The sequence below is a fragment of the Falco biarmicus genome, chromosome 5 (genome assembly GCF_023638135.1).
Source record: "Falco biarmicus isolate bFalBia1 chromosome 5, bFalBia1.pri, whole genome shotgun sequence".
Taxonomy (NCBI): Eukaryota; Metazoa; Chordata; class Aves; order Falconiformes; family Falconidae; genus Falco; species Falco biarmicus.
In genome coordinates this window covers 1090772-1116940 of record NC_079292.1, presented here as the reverse complement: position 1 = coordinate 1116940, position 26169 = coordinate 1090772, and the positions used below count along the sequence as shown (strand labels likewise).

Here is a 26169-nt window from a genome sequence, read left to right as displayed (position 1 = left end):
TTTCTGTAGCAAGTTGAGCCAAGTAAAGCTGAACGGATAAAGCCTCCAAGGTAGCCATTCCTTTTCAGGGTTTCAGGACAGAACTTGTTTAAAAGGACAAGCCCTGTAAGGGAAGTCTTAACATAATGGAGAAAAAATGTAAAGTTGTTTCAGGCAAAATAAACAAAAGAACCTGCAATTATTTAGAGAATTCAGAATTATTCTCTTTTTAATCATTAACGACTGTTCCATGGGGTCTGAGTGGAGGGTTCTGGGTCCAGACCAAGGGTTTAATTGCAAATCATCAGACAATCTGAGGGACGCCTGACGTCAATTCTGGTCTCAGTTCCACCATTATTACTTGGAAATCAACAGAAATCAGTAGAATTAATCCAAATCTGGCTGTGCTCACAGAGTCAATTGAAATGCCTGTGGCTCTGCTGCAGTAATGCTGGCTATGGGTATAGGTTATTTATATATATATATATAATCCCATTATTCTAGGATAAAAATCATAATTAATTATTGCTGATAGCAGACTGGCATGTTTGCTGTGCAATAATGTGCTAAGAATTTAAATTTTAGCATAGATTTGCAATATTGTAGCTGTTTTTTATAATTATTTTGCAGCAGGTGTGTTCATTACCAAAGCTCTGCAGGATTCCACCAAGTGATATTATTAAAGGAGTACAGACAAAGGTTGATTTAGTTTTCTGCTGATGTTGGGATTTAACTGATTTTGTCTGGAGAACACTGCTGGGTATACAAAACAATTTCGCCTCTCCTTTATCTTCTTTTGTGCTCAGTGCTGATAAGACTCCAGCATGCACAGGATGACTGTGATGCTGGGTCCTGCCACCCGGCCATTGGGGACCTCCTCCTCGGCCGCAGCAAGCAATTAACAGCCTCATCAACCTGTGGAATGAACAGCCCTCAGAAGTACTGCATTATAGGCTACCTAGAGGTTGGTTTGCTCTTTCTTTTTTAGGGAACTGAACTCTGCTTACTAACAATATTCTCATCTGTAAAAGGAATTTGCCCAGTTCGGATGTTTCTGTTGGAGTTGTCTGAATAATCATCAGACAGTGTGACATAAGCCTGCTAGAAGGCTCTCCCTTACTGAGGCACATACGGAGGGTTTGGCAGCAAACAGCCTCCACAGTGATGTATAGCTTCTCAAGAGGCAGAATCATCCATGAGATGCAAATGAACACAGGGATTTCTGAAGGAGCTTTGGTCTGCGAGTCCTTTTCCCACTCATGCCTCAGAGGTGGAGACCACGGTTTGCATTGTGCAAGTGCAGGAGTGCAGTCCTGCAGGGTGTAGGCACTGCCTTGATAACCTTCACTGGAGGACATGTCCCATACAGTGTTGAGACCTGAGGCAGCCTGTTAAGAGACTTGCACCATGTCCTCTCATGTCTTTATATCTGAAATAAGGCCAATGTCGATAAAAGCAGATAAAAGCCACCTCTGGCAGAGGGAAAACCTAATGGTGTAGTCCAGACTTTGACTGACTGGCTGGGTGGGTAGGCAGATCCAAAACACAGGGGATCAGAAGGATCCCTTTTGCTCCATGGTCACAGTGATGGGTGCTGTGGGGGACAAGCAGGTGTGTGGGAGCTGCACCAGGCAGAAATGGTAATTCCCCTGTTGCATGTCCTAGAGGACTTGGCCCTGCTGAGCTAATAAATTGTTGCAAATGGAAATATTTTCACTAAATACCAGCTTAGGCTGAAGAGGAATTTAATAAAATACAGCTTAATTTATAAGCAATTGAAAATAATTACAGTTTACGACCTTCTGGAGAAATGGTTGGACACATTTGCAGAGTAAAGCTCTGCCATACTCAGATGGCACCAAGCGCTGTTCTGAGTTAGATAGTGCAACCACGGCTTTCTGCAAAATGTAAATACCTCTTTCCTCTTCTGAAATACCCTGAGTTTTGGCACTGCTTCATAGATGGGCAGAAAGAGCCATCACAGAGACATTGTTTTTCTTGCCCTTAGCTGGATGATTGCCTTTTGTTTTTGCCTTTTACGAGGAGATCGAAAAAGCAATAAAGAATTAATGTTTTCACTTGCCTGAACTTATCCGTTGAATTATGTAAATACAGACTCATGAAAAAGAACATCTGTTCCACAATAATCCCTGTGATTTAATGCTGCTTCAATGTATCTTGACCCCTGGTGACCGTTCCCTGAAGAGGGTGAGAACTACTAATTCTGCTGCTTTGCAGAGTTTGAGAGAGGCTTATGCTCTTGCAATGTGTTCTGCTCTATCAGCTCACCTTAAATGTGTGTCACCTATATATGAGTTCCAGTCAATTCTCTTTCTCACCAGCACACTTTGAATGCTTTGCTGGAGGCAGGCCAGGCAGCTTTGCATCTTGCATCTTTCAGAGTTCTTCCTCCCCAACTTCCCCTCCTGATGACCTGTGTCAGGCATCAGGACAAGAGCAAACTTTGTGTGAAAATGTGTGTTAGTCAACAAGGCAAGCTGCCAAGAGGGACTTGGATGGGATGTCTTATTGAAAATTGAGATTGAAAAAAAAATTAGACTTCGGTTGCTTTGTGTTTGAAAAGAAGCACTACAAATCATTTTCAGTCTTGAATGTGTCTTATTGTTTCTAAATGTAGGTTAAGTGGTTTTTAGCCCTGTGATTGGATTTACTACTTACACATGTTTTGAAAGGTAAAGAAAGAGGGCTCAGTACTGGGGAGACTATAAAGCTACTCACTTCAGAGGCAGGCATCTGCCACACTTGCCTTATGTGGACATGCACATGCTTGTCCTTTGGGGTACAAAAAGACTTTTATGGAGCAACTTTAAACATCATTTAACTGAGTATCGTATTGTATGTGTCTATATAAACCAGAGAGTGGGTGTGTATAGTCCTGCCAAATGCTTTGATAAGCTGAGCTCTCTCTACCAGGACTTTGTGAAATGAGATGGAGTACTTTTTGTATTTCTGTCTTGTCTTACATTCATACATTTGTCAAATGTGGTATAGAATGACTGAATATAATATATATTTATCATAATGTTTTAAACACATGAATTATACCATGCCTGTAATTCTATATCTTTTCTTTTATTTAAATGTCAATAATTCCCAGGTGATTTCATAATACAAAGATGTGCAAATCATTCGTAATACTTCTCTGTACATCCTGAGTGTGCTGGGCATGTTGCCTCTCCACCAATCCTCTCTCTTCTGGATTGTTTCCAGCCCAGCTGCTGCCGCTGACTTCCACTTTCTATTTTCAGCAGCATCCCTGCCAGCCTCCCAGCCACTGGCACTGAATCTTTGCCTCCTCCTTCAGCTCCTTCTGGGATGCTGTGTTGTCCTCTCCTCTCCCTGCCACTGTCCCTGCCAGCCAGGCACAAAGCTTGGGCATCACCCTCCTCTTTAGCTTATCCCTGTCGCGACGGAGGGAAGACACAGTCACTCAATATGAGTGATCAGCAGACTTCGTTTATTGTCTCTTACAGTCACCTTTTATGCCTTGTTATAATTAGCTCATACATATTACAAAAGTTAAGCTCATTATTGGTTAGTTGCCTAAATACCAAGCCCGCCCCTAGTTTCTCTTCTGTAGTTTTCTGTTCCCACCTGCAACTTTCTTTTCCCACCAAAATCTTCCTGTTACTGTGTAACAAGGACAGCCAAAGACAGTGTATTTTGCTTTACTTCAGATAAGCTGAGAGCGATGTGCATTTTTGTCCAGCCAGCTGGACTATGAGACCTTTTTCAGCTAGCCAGTTATCCACATATCCCCGAGTCCTCACACTCGGACTCTGCCCAAATCCCGTAGAGTCCGGCGGTGTAGCACAGCCACCCATGCCCACCCTGCCGTACACTAACCTGCGGCCCTGTCATCTGCGTTCACATGCTGCCTGGGCTTGTCTGCAAGCTCAGCACAGGTCATCTCCCAGCACAGCCTGTTAACCTTGTCACCTCTCCTTAAGTCTCCCAGTCAACTCCCCTCTTATCACCTCTAAATGAGCTCCTTGTCCTCACTTCCAAAACCTTTTTGCAAACAAAAGTCTCTCATTCAGCATTGAGATATTGGCTAATCATTGCCACCTTCATCTTCTGCTTGTCTCATTTTCAAACAAGACCCTTTCATCCTACTGACATTCTGATTTTCTTCCTTTGCATTTCTTTTTAAACTTTTCCAGCTTCCCTATGCCTACAAAGGGTGCTGACAGGGGTTGGGGTGGTGGCGTCAGCCCAGACCACCTCTTACGTTTTACCTGGATCCAGCTTTGCCTTCCATTTGTACAACAGCATCTGTCTGCTGCTCCTGGCTGGGTTTCTGAGCTGCTAGAAAATGTGCAAAAGAGAGAGGAAAAAAAGGTGCAAATGATTTAGTGAGTATTCCTCTTTGAAGCTTCTTCAGATCTTGAATGATCCATGTATTCCCTCAGCCTCCTCATTGCCATCTCTGGGCAAAAATTTCTACAACCTTTATGAGACATGAATAAAAGCTCAACTTTTAAAAAATATATTTCTCCAAGAAACTCTTGCAAAACAAGCCCTCTTGCAGCTAACCCAGAAACAGCACCTTGATAAACTTCTTTGCTCTTACTGAGATCCTTTTCCAGTACTGAAAAAGTGTATTTTTTTATACATTACCTGAGGCAAACTGAGACCAACATTTACTATGTGCATGCTTTTGTGCATATGGTGATTTTTCTTGGGCTTGTCCCTTATATATGAAAGCCTGAGTGATTAAAAGCACAGGCATCCAAAGCAACACAACAGGTTGCAGTCTTGCAATGACGTAGATGTGTACATCCGCTGTATCTTTAGAAAAGAGACCAAATTCATCTTTTATTCTGCATGTTTTGTTTTCTAGGCTGAACAGAAGTGCTTTCTCTGTGATTCCAGATACCCATATAATCCCTATACACAGCACAACAGTCACATGGTTGAAAATATTATCACAACTTTTGAGCCTGATAGGAAAAAGAAGTGGTGGCAGTCAGAAAATGGTAAGTTTCTTTAAGAAATGCAAAATGTAACTGTGACATTTATTTATGTATTTGGCATTCACCACGTTGCCTTCATGAAAAGATGAAACAAAACTGCATCTATTCTTTGCTTCAGTAATACTGAATGATTTAAACATATTTGTATGTAGCAATATAGGATTTCAGAAACTATATTTTTCTAAAGACAAATTTTAAGCACAGTATCTCCAAGAGCTGGCCAGAGGACCTGCGGCAGTGCTGTGTTATACACAGTGGCCATGTGTCTTTCACAGGGTGCCTGTCTTTCAGGGAAATGTCATTTGTGGTAAAAGGTACATTTGCCTACAGATGTGTAATGACAGAGTGTGTGAAACAAATATCCTTTTTAAAAAAATAGTGCTTGCAGTATAAAGCACTAATAATTTAGGAAATAATTAAATAAATCCTGGCTGTCAGCACCCTAATTGCCACGTGTTAATTTTGTTAGAAGCTTCTCTATTGTAGTTCTTCACTGATATAGAATCATGGAAGAGTTTGGGTTGGAAAGGAACTTTAAAGTCATCGAGCCCAACCCCCCCTGCAATAAGCAGGGGCATCTTCAACTAGGTCAGGTTGCTCAAGAGCCCCGTCCAACCTGACCTTGAATGTTTCCAGGGATGGGGCATCTACCATCCCTCTGGGCAACCTGTTCCAGTGTTTCACCACCCTCATCATAAAAAATCTACTCTCTTTTAGTTTAAAACCATTACCCTTTGTCCTGTTGCAACAGCCCCTGCTAAAAAGCCTGTCCCCATCTTTTTTAGAAGCCTCCTTTTAAATACTGAAAGGCTGCTATAAGGTCTCCCTGGAGCCTTCTCTTCTCCAGGCTGAACAACCCCAACTCTCTCAATCTTTCCTCATAGGAGAGGTGTTCTGTCTCTCTGATCATTTTTGTGGCCTCCTCTGGACCTGCTCTAACCCATCCATGTCTTTCCTGTGCCCAGACTCCAGAACTGGATGCAGGTCTCACCAGAGTGGAGTAGAGGGACAGAACTGTATTAAGTAACTAAGGGTAATTTGCTGATCAAAGGGGTTTTTAACAAAAGGAATGATCTTGCTGTAACAGATTTGAGAATGTTTTGTCTGGAGAGAAAAGAGTTAACTGTTAACCATGAGGTTGAAGATGTACCTCTTCAAGGCCAATGTGAAACCATAATCTCATGTTACTATGACAACTTTGTCTTCGTCTAGACTTCGGTGTAAAAATAGTTTAGTTCGTAATGTACAGCTTCTTGCTACGGGACTGAGAGCATAACTGTTTGCTTAAACCGGCCTTGAAGCTGAGAATAAAAGCGCTGTGTTACTTGTTGGAATTTGTGAGCCTGGATGGAGCTGTGACTCCCTGGCTGCCCAGCGCTGTTTTTGCTTTCCTGCCTTAATAAATACTTAGTGAATTTATTTTGGACTTTAGCTATTTCAATTTCAACTGTAACAAGAATCATCTCCTTTGACCTGCTGGCCACACTTCTTTTGATGTAGCCCAGGATTTGGTTGGCTTTCTGGGCTGTTAGCACGCGTTGTCGGCTCATGTCCAGCTTTTCATCTGCCAGTACCCCCTAGTCCTTCTCTGCAGGGCTGCTCTCAATCCCTTCATCCTCCAGCCTGTATTGATACCAGGGATTGCGCTGACCCAGGTGCAGGACTTTGCATGTGGCGTTGTGGAACCTCATGATGTTCACATGGGCCCACTTCATGGCCTTGTCCAGATCACTCTGGATGGTGTCCTGTCCCTCAGGCATGTCAACCACACCTCTCAGCTTGGTGTTGTCTGCAAACTTGCTGACGGTGCACTCGATCCCACTATGTTATTGATGAAGTTATTATCCTTACAGCTTCTCAGTGAAGGCATGCTAGGAAGAATAGCATTTACGCAATCTCATTTGTCATACAGTGAATATGACTGTTTGGAAATTAAAGCACAGAAAAATTAAGATAATATGTTACCTCTAGTTTGTGTATCCAACTAAAAAATTCCTAAGCCTTGTTTATTCAGTGAGTTTAACAAGGAACTGTCACCAGATTTGGATACCGCTGCCAATAAAGCTGTGGGTCAGCTGTGAGAGAATCTTTTTTTGCTTTCCTCATTTTTCTTCTGGGATGAGGTCTCATGCACAGCCTGGTCAGCAGGAGCCCTGAGATGCTGCATGCAGATGTGAACAATAGAGATATCTGCTGGGTTCCTGCAACTCTCTACAGAGATGTGTGAATTGTGTGTGTGGGGTTCCGTATTTGTTGCAAGTTTGGAAGATCCCAGGTGCAGTAGCACTGCTCATGGTGAATTGCAGGTCCGGAAGTATAGAAGGGTTCAACAGATCTGCTTAGCATGAAGAAAGCCCCGTGGTTTTATTGAGTTTCATTTTTTTCTTAGAAATAAGCAAATAATTTTAAAAATAATTTAAAAATTTTTACATAATCTAACTGGATACAGAAAGACAAAAGCCCAGAACCTTACCATTACCATAAATTAGAATCTGAATGATCTGAGTAGGATTTTTAACTACCTTGTGCAGTCTCAGTGACATGCAGCACTGACAGTACGGGTGCTGGAAAGGCAGCACATCACACTGTCCCTGAGAATGATCCAGCCACATGCTGGGTTTGTGCACAGGGGATGCCCCAAACAGACTATAGCTGCTGTGCTGGAAAAGTCATCTTTAAATTCCCCATGAGAAAGCTGTCTCAGCAACCCCTCTAATGGGTGCGTTGTGCTCTTAACTTCATTTTCATTCTCCTTTCAGGCATTGACCATGTCAGCATTAGATTGGACCTAGAAACTTTATTCCAGTTCAGCCATCTTATCCTGACTTTTAAGGTACATCTTTTACCAGAGCTTTTATGTAATGTTATACACTAATTACTTAACCACAGGAATAAATTGCTTAGAGAGGCAGTGAAAGCTCCATCTTTAGAGGTTTGTAAGAACAGGTTAGATAAACACCTGTCAAGTATGGTTAAATTGTAGTTGATCCTGCCTTAGGGGAGGAGGATAGACTGAATAGCTTTCTGTTCATGTGCCTTCTGGTCCTATTTTCTATAAATCTGAAAATTAAAGCTGAAAAAAATTTAAATTGCAAAATTAAGCCCTAAAAATTAGAACATCTCTGAAATGCAGGTGCTCCTTCAAATTTAGTTCAACCTTCTGATGCATATCCATTATGATCCGGACAGTTACAAATTTTTTTCTACATTTTTGTAGAAAAAAATTACATTACATGAAGTTTACGACACCAATGTAGTAAATTTCTTACTTAGAAAGTAATCTTGTGTCTATATGGAAGGTTACCCTTCCCTTGTGCTAGACAGTGGTTCTAATGAAGTATCCAACTTTTTCAGAGAATCACATAACCGGCACAGTAGCCCTGTAGTGAACCTACAAACTCTGAAACACAGAATTTTAATTGGCAGCTGTTGGCATCCCACAAACAAACAGGAATGTCAATCAACAACCCCTGAGATGTCGTCTTAACACCTGGTTAAGAAATTCTTGAAATAATGCTTCTTGCAGACATTTCGGCCTGCAGCAATGCTGGTTGAGCGCTCCACGGACTTTGGTCAGACCTGGAAAGCATTTAGATATTTCGCACAGGACTGTGCAGCTTCTTTTCCCAACATCTCTTCTGGTCCAGCAAAAAGTGTGGAAGATGTCATTTGTGATTCAAGATATTCGGACATAGAGCCCTCCACTGAAGGCGAGGTATTGCCATGTGTCTGTGTTTGTATGAGTTCAGGTCATATGTGGCTATTTTTCTGGAGCTGAAGGTCTTTCATCTATATCCATCAGATCCACTTCCACAGGTTCCGAGACATGAATTGCTATTGACTTTACAGAAGTAAGTTGGAAAGACATATATATATATATATATTTATATACCCTTAGTTTCACACCCAAATGAATTCATAAGACAACTTGTACAAAACCTTTTAAGTGCTCTTTCCTGGTTTCCAAACTCACATGGAAGTCCACCTCCTAAGAGATCTTGACTCCCCACCAACCTCTACCGCTGAAGACTGGGGCCTGTCCTTTGGGTGCTCATCCTGTCTCTACATCACTCTAGGCTTTTCCTTCCTCCTGACACCTCAAACCACCAAAAGGCCTTCTTGCCTTGCTCAGCCAAGGCCAGGTTGGAGGGGTGAGAGCACTTCCTTAATCAGCCCACAGCCTTGTTCTTTTATTTTATGGGATCAGTAAAATGGCATTAGTAAGAATGAGGTCTCGGGTGACAGTCTTTATACCCCAAAATCATAGCTTCAGTGATCTATAGAGCTGTATTAATTTATTTTGCAGGTTGTTTTAAAAGCTTTGGATCCCAGCTTTGAAATAGAAAATCCATATGTGCCATATATCCAAGGTATGGGCAGTACAAGTTTTCTCCAGGGATACTTTGATGGTGTTGCTTGTTTTGTACACTGAAAGAGTCAATAGCTCAGCTTGTGTAAGACAATGATGTTGAAAATTAGGTACCTAAAGGTCTTAGGGAGACATCTATATTAATAAATAAAATGGGCCAGTCTTATTCTCTAGCCCTGAGGGCAAACAGCATGGCTCTGCAGAGCTCATCCATGCAGCTAGGCTGTCTTTCCTTCTGGGAACAGGTGGCTCAATCCACACTGCTCCAAAAGGAGCAGTACCAGAGGTGTACGTGAACCTATGAAGACAGTGGCTGGGAAAATACAGGTTGGCCCTGGCCAGAGCCATACCAAGGAGGGTGCTAACGTTTACACGGCTGTGTGCCAGCAGTGGGTCCATGCCCTGGCACTGGACAGGTAACTGGTCTCAGCCAATATCAGATCATTTTCACCATTTCTTCAGTATGGAGGAATTCTTCAATGATTAATCCAAGCTGAAGATGTCATACTGTTAATTTTGAGTGAATTTAGGCTCTTGATTTCTCTTCTTTTCTTCCAGAGCTCATTACAGTGACAAACCTAAGGATCAATTTTACTAAACTCCACACCCTTGGGGATGCTCTGCTTGGAAGAAGGCACAGTGATCCCCTCGAGAAGTACTACTATGCTGTCTATGAGATGGTTGTGCGGGGCAGCTGCTTTTGCAATGGCCATGCCAGCCAGTGTCGTCCTGTGCAGAATCTGCGGGGAGATGTTTTCCATCAGTCTGGGATGGTGCGTCATTAACACTGTCTCCGTCAAGGGCAGTCTCTACCTGGTGTTTTGTGGGAAGAGGTGGAGGGAGGGAAGGAAAGGAAGATCTCTGACGATCTTTGGATTGACCATTTGCAACTCCAAGCTGTAAAATGTTTCAATACAGCTTCTTTAAAACCCTGGGATGGATTTCTCAGAAGCTGTCTCTTTGTTGGCACTACCATAGTGTTTCAAAAGCAACTGGGACGAGACATGTTGATAATAACAGCAAATACCAGAGCTGTAATGGTGCAAATGTAATGCAGTAAGTGGCCTGTGCTGTGTGCAGACTTGAATGGCCACTTGTTGGGTGCATTCCACAATCCAGCTGGGCTTGAGGCCTCTGCAGGACGAGAAGAGGCATTGGCACAAAGAATAGCTGATAATGCAAAGCTAACCCATGAAAAATGGATTATTAAAAAATTCAAGAACATGATTGTGAATTCTTTCCCTCTGGGAACAAAAGGGGTTTTGTTTCTCCTGGAAAGTATGTATCTCAACATAGAGACATGTAGGGAGAGAGAGAATTTAAAAGTTTGAAGTCTCCTTTGATATCTCTCAAAGTATTTTTTTCTAAATGTTGCTCAGTGGCTTTAAAACTATTTGGTTAAAATTTGCAAGTATTCTCCAGACCTTTTACTCAAATAAATGATAATTATATGTCAGCTGAGGGAGCCAAAGAGCTTTGAATTTTCCTGATCTTGCTGGCATACTTCAAGCAGATGTCTCCCTCCATTCAGCTTCTCTCCTCCCACCTTACCTCCTTTCTGTTCTCACCACATTGCAGGTCCATGGGAGATGTGTCTGCCACCATAACACTGAAGGTTTGTCATGTGAAAGATGTAAAGATTTCTACAATGATGCTCCCTGGAGGCCAGCTGAAGGGACACAGGATAATGCTTGCAAACGTAACTCAAACATATTATTTTCCTTTTTGATAGGTGGGGGGTGGGTGTAGCACAATCCCAGCCCAATCCATAATGGGATGTCCAGGTTTCTGGGAAGGAGACTTTTCCATGCCTCTTCTAGAAAAACAGATGGGATTCCTGTATCCATTGGTACTGTGTTACCCTACAAGAAGGAGGTTCATGCTCTTATTTTTCATAAAGAGAAAAAAAAAATGTAAAGAGGAAAAAGCAACTAATGCAAAAAAAATCATTCATTGGCTTGCACAGGGTCTTTCTTGCAAATGAAAGAACAATTTAGACAAAGCTAAATTATTTATTTCCACAACAATGAGTAATATAAGATATAAAAGAATAGTATATTAGGATCTGTAACAAATATTCAACTGGATCTTTCTTCAATTAAGCAGTGTTCCCCACTGCATATCAGGCACACTGACCTGCATGGGTACTGTACTGGTTTTGGCTGGGATAGAGTTAGTTTTCTCCTTAGCAGCTGGTACAGTGCTGTGCTTTGGGTTTAGCATGAGAATAATGTTGATAACACGCTGATGTTTTAGTTGTTGCTAAGTAGTGCTTACCCTGCGTCAAGGACTTTGCAGTTTCCCGTGCTCTGCTGGTGAGGAGGTGCGCAAGAAGCCAGGAGGGAGCACAGCCAGGACGGCTGGCCCGAACTAGCTAAAGGGATATTCCATACCATAGAACGTCATGCCCAGTATATAAACTGGGGAGAGCTGGCTGCGGGGGGACAGTCATTGCTCGAGGACTGACTGGGCATCGGTCAGCGGGTGGTGAGCAATTCTACTGTGCATCACTTGCTTTTTTCTCAGGGTTTATTCCTCCCTTTCTTTCTGTAATCTCCCTTTTCATTACAATTATGATTATAATGATTATCACACTTTTCTTTATTTCAATTATTAAACTGCTCTTATCTCAACCCACGGATTTTACCTTATTCCGATTCTGACCCCTATCCCACTGGGGGCAGTGTGGTTGTGAGCAAGTGGCTGTGTGGTGTTTAGTTGCCAGCTGGGGTTAAACCACAACAGGTACGTCTGCAAGTGTAGGGCCCGGGTCTGTCATAAGTCTCCAGTGTTTCCCCCTAGCTGTAAAGCACAAGGCCTGGGAAGCTATCATCTTGTTGGGGTGCTGAAATCCTGCAGGTAACAAGTAACCCTGTGTAATGGTAGACAGTAGTGGTGGCAGGACCACAATAATAGGGGTCATGGTGAGTAATACCCCACTGTTGGTTTTGGTTTCAGGGTGTAACTGCAATGGCCACACTGGTAGATGCCACTTTGACATGGCAGTGTACCAGGCCAGTGGCGGGGTCAGCGGTGGTGTTTGTGAGGACTGTCAGGACAACACCATGGGGCAACACTGTGACCAGTGCAAACACTTCTTTTACCAGGATCCACTCAAAGTCATCTCAGACCCTCAGGCGTGCCTCCGTAAGCTTCCTTTTTTTAGCTTTTATAAGAATGACTCAAGACAGGGTGGTTCTGATTCTCTTTGCTCTGAACCCTATGGTATCCTCGTGCTTAAATGTTCGTATGGTTATAAAAATGTTACCAAACCTATAATATCCAAACTGCCTTATAAAGTAGCTGCACGTCAGCATTTTTAAACCAGCATTGCAAAAAGAGCTGTATATTCCAACTCATTGCTAAACTGAGCTTAGAAATCCAGCAGAGCTATCGTCTTTCTTGAACAACATCAATATGAATATAAATAGCAGTAGTGCTGTTGCTTCTGTGATAGTCAGGGATTACAAAAGAGGTGTGAAACGATGGGAGGAGTAGTAACTTTTGCTATATACCTGCCATATGCAAGAAAAATAGTCTTTCAGGTATAAAAGCCCTTCTTCTGAAAGATGAGCTGAATTCAGTGTTAATGTAGGATGGGAAAAATGCTCTGAGTATAATTTAATTGTAGTAATTGATTGGTGTGGAAAGTCCTTAAGGAGCCAAGGGGTGATTACCCAGGGGAGTGCTGTGCAAAGATGTCAGCTCTGCTGTGTGAAACGGGTAGCGCCTTAGGAAAAACTGAGATGCATCATGAAGGCAGCATCTCATGCTGAATCCATTGCTTCCAGTAAATTATTCAGCCATGGCCAGCTCAGACCAGCTCTGGAGTGACGGCTCATGTGGGGTACTTCTGCGACCCTACAGCTTTCATGAGAGCATCCACAAAACTATGGGCCCCACTCCCTCCCAGGTACTCTGGAGAGGGTAGGGAGTGGATGAGTGATGCCTATTTCTACCCAAAGCAAAGGGTATATTTCTACCAAAGTGAAGATTGTAACTGTCCTTCAGAGAGAAAGCAGATCTTGGAAACATGCTCGTAATATTTCTTAACAGCAGCTGTGCATTAATTGTAAAGCATCCAACACAACGAGCACAGATGAACGTCTCAAATCTTTACAAGGATCCTGAATCTGTGCCTACCCACAGCTCCATAATTGCATTTTCATGCTTATATCTAAATGTGCTTTTTTATGTCTCTCCTTGACCGTGCCTATAGCCTGCAACTGTGACCAAGAAGGTACGTTGCACAATGGCATGTGCGAGCGCCACACAGATCCTGCTCTGGGAACAGTCGCGGGACGGTGCCCTTGCAAGGAGAACGTGGAGGGTATCCGCTGTGACAAGTGCAGGGCGAACTACTATGGACTGAGTGGCAGTGACCCTCTGGGCTGCCAACGTATGTAAACCACCTCTTTTATTCTTCTTTTCAAAGCATTTTTAAGAGGTAGTTGAGTGCACAGATGCACACGCTAATGCACTACCTGCTTCACAAAATACCCTGTTGCTACTATAATTTAATGTCAATGTAATTTAATGTTCCTGGTGCAGCATCTGAGACTGAAAAGATGCAAAATCACTTGCAGAATACATAATATACTATAATAGATCAGGCTGTTGTTAATAGAAGGATTGTTAAATACACAATTTAATTGAAAAGAGGAGGTTAAAACACATGAAGATTATTTTAACACCAAACTCAGCATAACAGTGAATGGAAAGCTACAGATGAGCTATTAAGATAGCTGGACTCTGCACTGCAGCGCAGTGTTGAGATGACAGGAGCTGCTGCCTTGCCATGAGAGTTTCCAGCCAGCCGTTCCCCTGAGAGAAGCTTGTTGAAAAACACATCCCACCCCTACCCAAGTGCACTGTGGGTTTGCGAGCATGTTACGCCCACAGCATGGTACTCAGCAACGTGCAAGGGCTGTGTGGTATGGATCAGCACACAGCGCAGGGTAAACCAGCACACTGAACTTCTGCCAGTGGCCCTGCTCCCCCCAGTGAGGGTAGCCACTGAGGAAGCGGTCCGTTCCCCAAGGGCAGTCTGAGGGCTGCAGGGTACCAGGGCATGTCCATCCGCAGAGCATCTGTCCGGAGAACCGAGACTGCCTGTCACACTGATGCCACATCTAAAGCAAATGCCAGTCCTGCTGCCGTCACTGGGGCCTGCAGGGGTAACCGCTCATTTCTCTCCCTGCAGCCTGCAACTGTGATTCCTCCGGCAGTCTGCCTTTCTCTGTCTGTGATCCTGGCACCGGAGAGTGCCTCTGCCAGCAGTTTGCCACGGGGCGACGCTGTGAAAAATGTGTTGTAAGTACTCAGCTTTTCTTATTACTCCTGCATGTGGTTTTAGAATTTCCTCTCCTGTCTCCCACCTTTTCCCTGCCAGAAAAGTAAACAATTAGTCAAAATGCGAAATAATTTTACAGCTGTGTGCTCCCATTTTGCATTGATACATCTGGTTTGGTTTTTACTGCTTGCAAACACTTGTGCAATAAAATTGCAATAAGAGGAACACTCCCAGGAAGGAAAGGAAATGCAAAATCACGTCTTCAGGCCGTCTTTACTTTTACAGAGCAACTTGCTTGCACAAATGGGTACATATCTGGCTCTTCTTGCAGTGGCTGAGTGCAGAGGAATGAAGCTGGGTTAATTATCATTGATAATATCCAGCTGTGGGCTGGCTTCAGGGGCGGTGGGCTGGCTGATGTAGACAAGGTGCAGCTGTGGCTGGTTCTGTTGAGAGGTTGGGCAGCCAAGGAAGAGAGGGCTGCCGAGGAAGAGAGAGGAGGAATAAGTAGAGAGAAGAGAGAACATGAGCGTGCCCTGGGTGAGGAGAGACGAGGAGAAGGCAGCAGAGGGACTGGTGTGAAGAGTATGTTGGTATGAGATGGTAAAAGACCTTGTTGCAGCGTGAGAGTTTGGAGAGCGCTGTGACAGCTGGGCACCCCTGCAATCTGGTAAAAGAATCTCCCACAGCCAAGCACAAGCAGCAGCACAGCAGTGCTCCAGAGCATTGTTCATCCAGAGGAATAAGTTCTGTTGTGCTTTAGATACCTAAATATTGAAAAAAAAAAAATAAAAATTTTCTTTTTATCCCAGGTAGGTTACTGGGGTCTTGGCAACAGCTTGTATGGCTGTTCTCCATGTGACTGTGATATTGGTGGATCCCAGAATAACTTGTAAGTTAATGTTCTTCAAGTTCTTTCTTGGTTTTAATTTTTATAAACTCTTAGGCTAGATTTTCTGATTAGGTTAATAGAGTCTCAGTACAAATGGGAAAATAGACTGTAGATGTAATTTCATCGCATACAAGCAGTGTAAAGTTGGGTTGAGATCTTGGAAATTTATTTGCAATAAGAGGATTTACCTTTTTCCTTTGAAGCCAACTTTGAATCACTTTGAGCCAAGTTTTGGTTAATATAAAATATAAACTGCATGGTTTGAGAGAACCAAAGGCCCTAATATTAATAGAAATTAGAAGTAAATTAGAGGTAACGTTTTCAACTTTGCTTCCTACATCTACTTTAAAAGCTAAAAATATCTTAATTTTTTCTGACATACTGTTTCCTATTCAAAATATATCATTTTAGAAGCAAGCTTGATTTCAGTTGGGCTCCCCCAAAAGTCTAGTGGGCAGGGGTCTTCGCTACTTCAGACACAGGAGCACATAGTCCAATGCTGTAGAGCAGCTCCTTGTGAGCAGGTATATCAAAGCTAGTAATCATATGATGTGTTAAATAAGAGTGTAAGTATATGAAAACTATCATGTTGCATCAAATTAAAGGTCATTCTGATCTCATGCCCTGCCTCCGAAATTACAGGTGCTTAACAGCAGTGATAGATACAGTAATAGATATAGAAACAGATACAAGAAATGGATACAGGAACAGATAGTAATGGATGCTCAGTAAACAAAAGGATCTGTGCTTCAGGTATGGAATGGACAGAGAAAAACAAAACATGTCATATCTCCTAAGCGATGAAAAAATAGCACTGAATAAACCCAGCATCACAAATGGAGCGGGTGGGTGGTAGGAAGAAGTTTGGTACGGGAGGCAATCCAATAATGGAAGAAACGAAGGGAATCTGAATCAAGGGTGGAGCTGAGCTGCTCTTGTGCTGTGAGGACCCAGCCACGCCACACTCTGACCTCCTCCCTTTACCAACTCTCATCCTAGGTGCTCACCAAAGGACGGGCAGTGCAAGTGTCTTCCCAACATCGTTAGCCGCCAGTGTAATGAGCCAGCCCCAGGCTACTTCTTTTTACCCCTGGATTACTATATTTATGAAGCTGAGCTTGCAAAGCCCCTTTCTGGCTCTGCACCCTTGGTACGTAGTTGGCTTTTTAGGTGTTGTACTGAGAGGGAATACATACAGTGGTGGCACAAGAGCTGAGGCTGAGGTGAGGAGCCCTTGCCTGGGGAGCAGCCGGAGTGGCTCTTTAGCAGGAAGATGCAAAGCTAGTCCCTTGACTGTCCCCAGTTCATTCTTGTTCCTCACGGACGTGACTGTCCCATAACTGTGGCTGTTCCCAAGGGTCAGTTGCTACAGTATTCTGTGACCTGCAAAGCTGTCCTAGCTGCTCCTCACGAACAGGCTGGTCTAGCATGAATTGGAGAAATTAATTTAATTATTTAAATTAGAGGAAAATGTTTGAGTTGCCAACAGCTATCATGAACTGTGATATTTCTGGGGATCTCCAACAGGGGAAGAATAAAATTCCTCTCTGCTCCATTGGACTCACTCCTGCTGCCTTATATAATGGCACTGACTGCAGCCCAATTTCCTCAAGAATCTGGCATCCATTTATAGTGTTTTTTAAAAAAATTAATTTCTTTTTTTTTTCTCCATGACATGGAGGTAGTTGTTCCCCATGCAGAGTACAAGCATCTTTTCTGCTGTCTATGTTTTCACTAACATTTCTTCTCTGATGTGTTGTTCAGGAGCTGTAGAGAAGAAGTAAGAAAAAATGTTTATTTGCAGGTCATATCCGCAAATATTTAGCTATAAACACAACCAGTAATCATTCTACAGTCCAATAATTAAATGGAAAACAGATGTCTGGGACATAGCTTATGAGGAAGTACAAGTTAATTTTAAGGGATTGAGGAAAAGGATTTCCAGCAGCTGCTGCGCCATAGCTTAGAGTTTTGCCCAGCAGAGAACAGAGCTTGTTTTAAGAATGTGGATTTTCATTTAGCTGCTTACCTACCGGTCAAAATTGCTCAGACCGTGCTGCCCCGCTCTCGTTACTTCATAGGTTAAACCAAGCACTCTTCCACGGTGTGACATCTACTTCCAGAAACAAGGCTATGAGTTCATGATTGAAAATGGAAAGATTGTGTTAAACAGGAGCAAGAAACGTAGCATAAGAAAATCTGGACTGGAACAGGTAAATTGGTACTTGAATAGTTACTGAAGATTACACCAAATAGTAAAATTTTATTTTGCAACAGAGGTCAATGAAATGTCTGAGCACGTGGAATTCGCAGTTCCAGACATTACAATCCTGACACAAATTAAATCAATTTTTTTGGTACACAGTTGGGCCAGGCACTCCATAATTCACACAGACAGATTTGGTATGCTATGTCCAGTGCCATTGTAGTCTCGGGTTCAATTAAATGTTTAGAAGAGAAGAGCCCCCATGAAAGGTAAAATCTTTTCTATGTTTGTTTTGCTTGCAAGATGCCTCCAATATTTTCTGCTTTCCAACAAGTTTACCAAGACATTAACTTAGAACCTACTGCATTTAAATGCTGTCAGCTTTGTAGTTTTAAGTATTGATACTTATTTATTCATCTTATAATGAAAAGTCCAGCCACATATGAAATAAAGCTTAATTTGTTTAAAGTTTGCAATGTAAATGCTTGGAGATGCCAAATATGCAGAGATGAATGGGTTATTCCAGTCGCTCCTGCTGCTGTTCTTGCAAAGCTACAGGAAGCTTTTATTATATGCGACCCTAAACATCATACATTTGGGAGAGTTCTTAGATTGTTGAACTCGAGCTTGTTCTGAAAATGAGGTTGACTGATGGCCAAAATAAGTAAACAACAAGGCAAAAATATTTCCTTTCTCTTTTCTGAGTTTGTTTTTTTGTAATTTGGCTCTGTGCGTTGTTGAAAATGTCACTATGACTTTGCAGGGTGTGATGCAATTTGGACAGGACGCGGCTGTGACGGTGGTTTTCAGACAGCCCAGCGCCGGCCGGTCTGTCACATGGACAGGACCTGGCTTTGCCCGCATTCCTAGCGGAGCTGGGCTGAGATTTGCCATCAACAACATTCCCTTTGCTATGGATTTTGATATCACGATTCGTTATGAGCCTGAGGTATTTGTGATGTCTTGTGTGTCTTGTGATGTTGTGATAAATGCAGGGTCTATTTGGTCAATAATAGGAACACAGCAACTTGTCCCGCTCCTTAGATTTAAAATTAAAACAGGTCGTCTTTTCATCCTTATCAGCCAAGCAACATGCCCTCCACTGATCCCCTTAACCCTTTCCACACAAATCTGAAAAATCAGCACTATAAGTGTTTTCTAAGCATCAGCCAAGATTTCATCTTCTGGAGTTCCTCTTTTGGTACCTTTGCTTGGACTGGACTTTTGTGCACAAATCAGACACATGCAAAATGCAGCTCCTTTTAGATAGACATCCTGTATTTCTAGCTGGGATTTTCTGGGCAGGAAAATGTGCACAGGCAGGAGCAATCTGATAGATACTTATCCAGGTTTTGCATTTATTAGATATTTGCGACATTCAGCTTCTCGGTTGCTCAGGCTGTGCTGAGGTGCGTGAAAATTGTAGGAAAATAGCCAAAGTCGTATTTGTTGCTTGAGCAAAATGTCTCAATGATGAAGACATGTCTGGGGAAATCTGTTAGCCTAAATTTGGTTAAATCCATGTCTGCACCCCTGTCTTCAAAAATCCAGGCAAGTGTTTTCTCGGTACCAGTGTTTGTACATGCCTTGCTCTTTTTGCTTTGCAGCTCCCTGGGACAATCCCACCGCTTGAGGTCCTCTTTCTGTCTGTTGTGCTCTATTCTCTTACTGTCATTCTGAGGCAAACAAAACCCCCTGTGAGAACAATTTTGCAGTAGGCTGGTTTGATGTAGCTTTTTTCTTCTAAGGGTTAGCTTAAACAGCTGAATTTTAAAGACTTTTACTACAAAGTCTTTTATGTTTGTTATTCCTTATTAGATACAAGAGGCAGATAATAAAGGGTATCTCCGGAACAACACTGTGCTGAGAAAGGAAACAACTCCAATGACTTAACAGAGCTGTTTCCATTTGCACCAGCTGAGGTCCCATTTCTGTCTCTGTTCTTCAATTAGCCATTGCAAATACAACACATTTTTCACAAATAACTTTTTTTTTTTTTTTTTTCAGTCCTGTAAAGAACAAAGAGAAAATCTGTTTTGTGTATTGCAGTGTGGAATCATTCAGATGGCTTTCATTAGCCCTGGCAAGGAGAAAGTGGGTTTTCCAGATATGAAAAATGATCAGAATTTTGTGTCCTTTGTTTATAGTCCTTGGAAGACTGGCTAGCAAGTGTTGCTGTTCAGCCTGTTGGTATTTTGTCAAGTCAACACTGCAAAACCAAGGGCCTTTCACAGGAGCCACATGTGTTGCCTCTCCCAGCTACGAAGAGGTCTGACTATTCCTGTCTTTTTGCCTGTAGATTTTCTGTGTTCAGATCCTTTACTGGAGTGCTGCAGAGTGATAAATGTATGAGAAAGTGGGAACGTTAGGAACACATTGTGGCCTTTCATGTTGCTGTCACACCACAATACTATGTAGGCTCTAAGGAAGAGTCTGATGCTCCAGTCCTCAGCCTGGCAAAGGCTTGCCCAAGCCAGAAGAGCAGCCTGAGATCCTGCTGGGGCTAGTCATTGCTTTGGTAAAGATCCAGCTGCAGGTGTTTCAATATAAGAAAGGAAATACTGACTTAGAGTCACTGTCCTAGCCTATTTTCAAACCTAGCTTTTCAGCTTGAACCTATGGAAAGAGTAGAGAGGGACCAAGAGGATGTGACCAGTTTCGGTCAAACAGGGACAGGAAAGGACAAATATGAACCGTGAGTTGCAAACTCCTCTGCTTGAAGTAGTAAAACCTGCCATTTTCAGTTTAATCTCACCAAGTTTAAATTGTGCCTGGTGAATCATCCAGGCATGAGTCGTGCAGCTTTCCCAAAGCCTGCAAGCAGGGGGGCTGGGTGGGCTCCCGGCAGCAGCAGGGCTTGCTCTGGGCTGTAGGTGTTAGGATGCAGGCACAGAGGGAAGCGAGAGCTCCCAGCATCCTGTAAACTTGCCTTGTCCTGACTCCTGCCTATAACTGTGCTTTATTTCTGCTGAACAGGATTGCACTTTTGCAAACTACAGTCTGCCTGGAGCCAGGAACAGAATATTCTGTGGATGTGTATTTTTCTCAGCCCTCTGCCTCTGACCCAAAAGTGAAATCTTTCATCTTGATTGACTCGGTGAGTAGTTCTGTCACAATTCCCTTGAGGCTGTGCCTATACCAGTGTGATTTATTTATTTATTTATTTTTACTCCAGATACTTCAAAATAATTTATAATGTCTTTTAACAGAAATTCAGGGAAGTGTGCTTCTGCTTACCTCTGTTGGCACTGTGTTTGCATATTTTTGTATGGAAAGACAGGATTGTTACTGTTTTAATTTTCATGGAGAAATACCAAAACAGCTCATCAAGTTATATTTGTTGCATATGTTAATAATCAGAGTATTTATCCCTATCTGTTGCTCATTTATTATGAGCACACTCCACATATGCTGACAACATGCTGTGGTCAGGGGTATAATAAATTTATGCAGTCCTTCATCACTTAGTTTTTTTAAAAATCTCTGTAATTTGTCTAAATCTAATTTTAAAATCATGGATATATTTAAAGATTACATTGGAAAAGTAAAATTACTTCTGTACTTTCCCAGAAATTGGGTGCAGACATCTCCCAAGTTTCCACCAAGTCAGGAGCTGGGTGTTAGTTTTGGGTCCTTCTCTTGAGAAAAATATTTTTAAGTCCATTACTCTAATTTCTTCTGTAGAACTGGACCTGACAAGGGCTGGCCATACTTGGACATAGACCCTTCAGATGATTTTTCTCTGTCTTGGTAATATAAGTAAAAAAAAAAAGCCAGATACTGGTTTTGGAATCATCAAGATGTCACCTCTTAGAAGCAAAACCAGTTCTGAGCATATATCTGTCTTATTATAATCTTATTCTTTTATATACAGAGTCTCTTTTATTTGAAGAACTCAGGGAATGTCTAGACCTTCAGAATAAATGTGAATTTAGATGACCAAGCAGCACAACAGCAGATTTGGAAACGTAGTGCTCTGGGCCTCTGTCCTTGCAATGCAGAGCACAGTAAGAGAATGTGGGAAATTCTGGTTTTCAGTACATCTAAGCAAAAGTATTTTCTTTTCCCTTTTAATGCCAAAGCTTGGACTTATTCCCAGAATTGGCTCCGTGGAGAACTTATGCAGTGAAAAGGATTTAGATGAGTACCAGAAGTATCACTGTATTGAAATTGCATCAGAAGTTGGACCTCATGTCCTGCCTGAAGCATGCACACGGCTCATAGTGAGCATGTCAGCTCGTATTCACAACGGCGCCGTTGGTAAGGAGCAGCCTGCACAGGCAGCTCTTTTGGACAGTTACTGGTTTTCCCTTGAGTTTATAGAATATGTTGACTGGAGAGCTCCCAGCCCATGGTGGTGTAGGTAAGTGAGGCCAATCAGCATGTGGTATGTATGGACATGCAGGATACGTCCCCTGAACCCTGAGTGCTCTGCAAACACCTTTTGGTGGCATGGCTCTTGGGCTCCATCACACCTGATGAGCTTCATGGAGCAGCAAGATGGGGACCACGGCAGTGCTCATGTGTTTTCTGAACAGCATTTCAGTCAGATGCGGCTTCACCAGATAGCCAAAGCAGTAACTTTCCTACTTTTCTTGCTGCTGTAAAATGACAGAGGAGTTTTCAAGCCCCCTCCCTGGATGCTGCAGGCCAGCTAAATGCCCTGATAGGAATCCAGGCATGCTGGCACACAAGCTGATGGGCTGGAAAAGATTCACCAAGAAAACCTTGGAGGTGTCCTGGCAAGAGGGTGGTGGGAGATGGGGTTTGAAGCCTCAGGCAGTCTTGTGGACCCACTGTGGAAAGGGCAGCTGGGCTCGGTGGCTTAGGAGACTTACCTGGTGTTGGGGCCAGAGAAATGGAACTTCTCTGCACTTCCAGTAACAGGAGGGGCCTTCCTGGACAACTTTGGTGGCCAGCTCCTTCCAGGGAGACTTGACTCCAATGGGCCTGATAGTATTTGCTTGGTTTGGGCTATTTTTAGAAGGACCAATGCCTTGCTCACACAGCATGTGATGTGCTCATGGCTCTATAGGCACAGACCCTGCTCATTTAAGTTTGGGCTGTGCTGAACTCCCCACTAGTTCGATTCCCATAGTGATGGGACTCTCCCAATGAAACATGGCGCTTGGCTTTCTAGCGTTGACATCTGAGCATCCTAGACAAACACCCTCTGTGGGTTAGCAGACCAGGTTCATTCAACGAATTAGTCCAAGGTGTCCAGAAAGCAGCAAACAATACACAGGTGCAGGCTGTCTAAGTACTACTTGCAGGTTATGTCCAGTGCTGCAGCTAGACATAGATTTATAGCAAACCTTTCTAAACTTCAGGATATCTCCATTTTGGATCTACATTTTGCTATGCCCTCTTCTGCCCTGTCCCAAATATGCACTGAAGGTGATGCCCTGAAAGTGGCAGCTCCAACACCGAGACTTGTGCTGGTGCCTGATACACCATCACCGGTGATGCTACAGCATCAAATAATCCAAGCTATGGCCATCAGTGGTTAGGGAACCCCGATAAGAGTAATCAAGCTCTTTCTTTCCCATGTTTAAGTGCAAGCTTACGAAGGCAGTCACACTCCCTTATAACCAAACCTGTTTTCATTTTCTTTCCCCTTGGCAGCATGTAAGTGCAATCCCCAAGGGTCACTCAACGCCAGCTGCAGTAAACTGGGAGGACAATGTCAGTGCAAAGCCAACGTTGTGGGACGCTGCTGTGACACCTGCTCTGCGGGCAGCTATGGCTTCGGCTTCCACGGCTGCTACGGTGAGTACTTGGCAGCTAGCACCAGTGCCAGTATCTGGCTCTTCATGCATACCCCGATTTTTTTAGGGCTTTGGATCCATGATTATGTGTGAAGCAATATGAAAAATGTTTCCACAAATAATGGATTTTCCATGCCTGCTGTTCGCGCTGCCTTTGAGCAGTCTCAGCGATGAGTAGGGTTGTGGGAATAACTTCAGGACACATCTTTGCTTTTGGTGTTTTCCAGAATGTGAGTGCCACCCGCAAGGCTCACTGAGCTCGCTGTGTGACCAGGTGACAGGGCAGTGCTCCTGCCGCCGGGAGGTGGATGGTCAGCGCTGCAGCCGATGTCTGGCTGGGTATTTTGGATTTCCCCACTGCCGTCCTTGCCTGTGTAACGGCTATGCAGAGTTTTGCGACCCGTTGACTGGAGAGTGCCTGAACTGCCGTGGGTTTACGGCTGGAAGCCACTGTGAAAGGTAAGTTGATGGACAGTGCTGCAAAGCTCACCCAAACACTGGTGCTCTTTGAAATGCCTGTGTTGCTGGAGGCCCACCTACAATGCCGTGAATGCATTGCTGACCTTAACCAGAAACACGTACCTAAGCTCAATATTAAACTGGGTGTAGCTGCTGAATGGCAGGTACCTATGGCAGGTTTGACAAATGCCTGTGGGGGGACTGCGGGCATGGCACGCAGACAGCATTGCAGTGGGCTCTCTGAAAGAATGCATTTGAGACATGGGTGCCATGGCACCATGGGGTTGGAGACATGTGCAAAGCACTGTGTATGAGATCCGCTGACTCCTGCTAGCTTTTACATTGCCAAGAGACTAACCTCGTGCTGAATACTCATTTTAATACCTGCAGTTATCTCTGAGGAGCTTAAATAAACACGTACTGTTTTCTGGTCATATTAGTTCCATACAACCAGCAAATCACTTTTCCCATGTGTTCCAGCTCTGTTCAAAACAGTGCTGCTCTTTTTTATTTTATACAGTGGCGACAGCATCAGAGCTCAACATGGATGTCAGAGTTAAATTCTTTAGCTGTTTAGTTTGGCTAGACTGTACCTTGTAATTCACTTTTAGTATTTCCCCATGAAACCTACTGAGGTTTTCTTGCAGCGCTTTTGGACGATACAGCCTTCGGCTATTGTGCTTGTAGGCAGCAAATATATTAAAATTGGGAGACTGAACTACTTGTTGCCCTGTGCCTCTACAGGAGCTCCACACCCCAGGGCAAGGATAATTGAATAGCCAAGACTTTTAGCCTGGCTTGTGTACATAGAGAGAACTGTGCTCCCATTTGTCATAGTAAAGCAGATCAAAGACAGAGGATGCTTCAGAAGGTGCTGTGTTGCTACAGCTGCAGGGCTACAGGGTGCTGGGACGCAGAGGTGGTGGTGACAGATGGGATGGCAGGGGTAGCTGAGCCCCCAGAGCTCCCTGCCTGTATGGGTAACAGGACAGCCACCACTGCCTTGAAACAGCCGTCACCCCACGCTTGCAGAACATGTCAGACAGAGCATGGCTGACTTCAAAATATATGCTGCATCTAAAACATGCAATATTCTCCGAGTGCTCTGAATGAATCGTTGCTTTTTTGCCCATGTCAGGACTTTCCAATGTCGTCCCAAACACTTTGTGTGTGTGTATGGAAATAGACGAATGTGTGTGGTTATAGGTGAATATGCAGAATTTTTACATGGCAGCTTTAAGCTGTCTATGCAGAGCATGTGTGGTATGTCATATGCATATATTATAATTTAGAATAAAATTGTTCCAGAGTAGGTGAAAGTCTTCAGAAATATTCTTTGAAAAGAAAGGATATGCTTTTTCTTTTTGGGATTCCAAATTTTGGGAATACAGCTCTGATTTTCCACTTTAGAACATCTTTGAAGCTCAGTATATCTGTAACCAGTTAATGGGGATAGTATTACAATGACCTGGAGTGTTAAATTAATTATACATACATTACATTGGTTCAGCTGAGGGGACTGAAAAGAGTACTTGACAATTTCTTCTGCTTTGTGTTGACTGCTTTGACAGGTGTGTGGATGGCTATTATGGAAACCCTCTGAACGGAGAACCCTGCCGCCCATGCATGTGCCCAGGGGCACCTACAAGCAACAGGTATTTCGCACATTCCTGTTACCAGGACTCCCAGTCTGCACAACTGGTCTGCAATTGTCTCGAGGGATATTCAGGTACAAAGCAAAATAAGGACTTGTTTTGATTCTTTTAAAATTAACATAAGAGAGAAAAATGACCATCCTCAGCTTATCCTCTGTTCAGAAATGACAAGTGAGGTAATGGTAATGGCATAGGTAAGGAAAGTTAACACTCAAATTTACTGAAATTATGTGAGGAAGTCCTGACTGAGAAGAGTAGGGATTATGCAATTAGTGTTTGAAGAAGGGAATCATCTGTGTGGATACAGTGAAGCCATTAGTCTGTTGAAATTCTCTGAAAACCTCCTCCTTTCCAGGGGCAGTACATTAACCTGATGGGGAGAGGGGGGAAAACTGTAGTTGCTCCTTACCTCTGAAAAACAAGCATTGGAAATTCAAATCAGAAAGAACAGGACATCAAAAAGACCCAATAAAATTTCCTAATCAGAAAAAAAATCTTTCTTCATATAGAGGAATCTAGCTTTGATGTTATGCCCAAAAGTGACTGTTTCA

The 26169-nt window shown here is 43.1% G+C and overlaps 1 protein-coding gene across 1 annotated transcript in view; it reads left to right on the top strand.

Moving 5' to 3' along the window:
- Positions 1 to 26169, top strand: part of LAMB4 (laminin subunit beta 4) — a 44968-nt gene that overhangs the window by 508 nt on the left and 18291 nt on the right. Inside the window, exons 2-21 of the mRNA XM_056339462.1 lie at positions 729 to 943; positions 4844 to 4979; positions 7736 to 7809; positions 8503 to 8691; positions 9283 to 9346; positions 9904 to 10118; positions 10924 to 11044; positions 12304 to 12492; positions 13565 to 13744; positions 14549 to 14658; positions 15451 to 15530; positions 16530 to 16680; positions 17612 to 17743; positions 18500 to 18685; positions 19884 to 20005; positions 20713 to 20833; positions 21819 to 21996; positions 23362 to 23505; positions 23732 to 23963; positions 25535 to 25692. Of these exons, the coding sequence (XP_056195437.1) occupies positions 729 to 943; positions 4844 to 4979; positions 7736 to 7809; positions 8503 to 8691; positions 9283 to 9346; positions 9904 to 10118; positions 10924 to 11044; positions 12304 to 12492; positions 13565 to 13744; positions 14549 to 14658; positions 15451 to 15530; positions 16530 to 16680; positions 17612 to 17743; positions 18500 to 18685; positions 19884 to 20005; positions 20713 to 20833; positions 21819 to 21996; positions 23362 to 23505; positions 23732 to 23963; positions 25535 to 25692 (2997 nt within the window). The remainder of the gene's footprint in view (positions 1 to 728; positions 944 to 4843; positions 4980 to 7735; positions 7810 to 8502; positions 8692 to 9282; positions 9347 to 9903; positions 10119 to 10923; positions 11045 to 12303; positions 12493 to 13564; positions 13745 to 14548; positions 14659 to 15450; positions 15531 to 16529; positions 16681 to 17611; positions 17744 to 18499; positions 18686 to 19883; positions 20006 to 20712; positions 20834 to 21818; positions 21997 to 23361; positions 23506 to 23731; positions 23964 to 25534; positions 25693 to 26169) is intronic.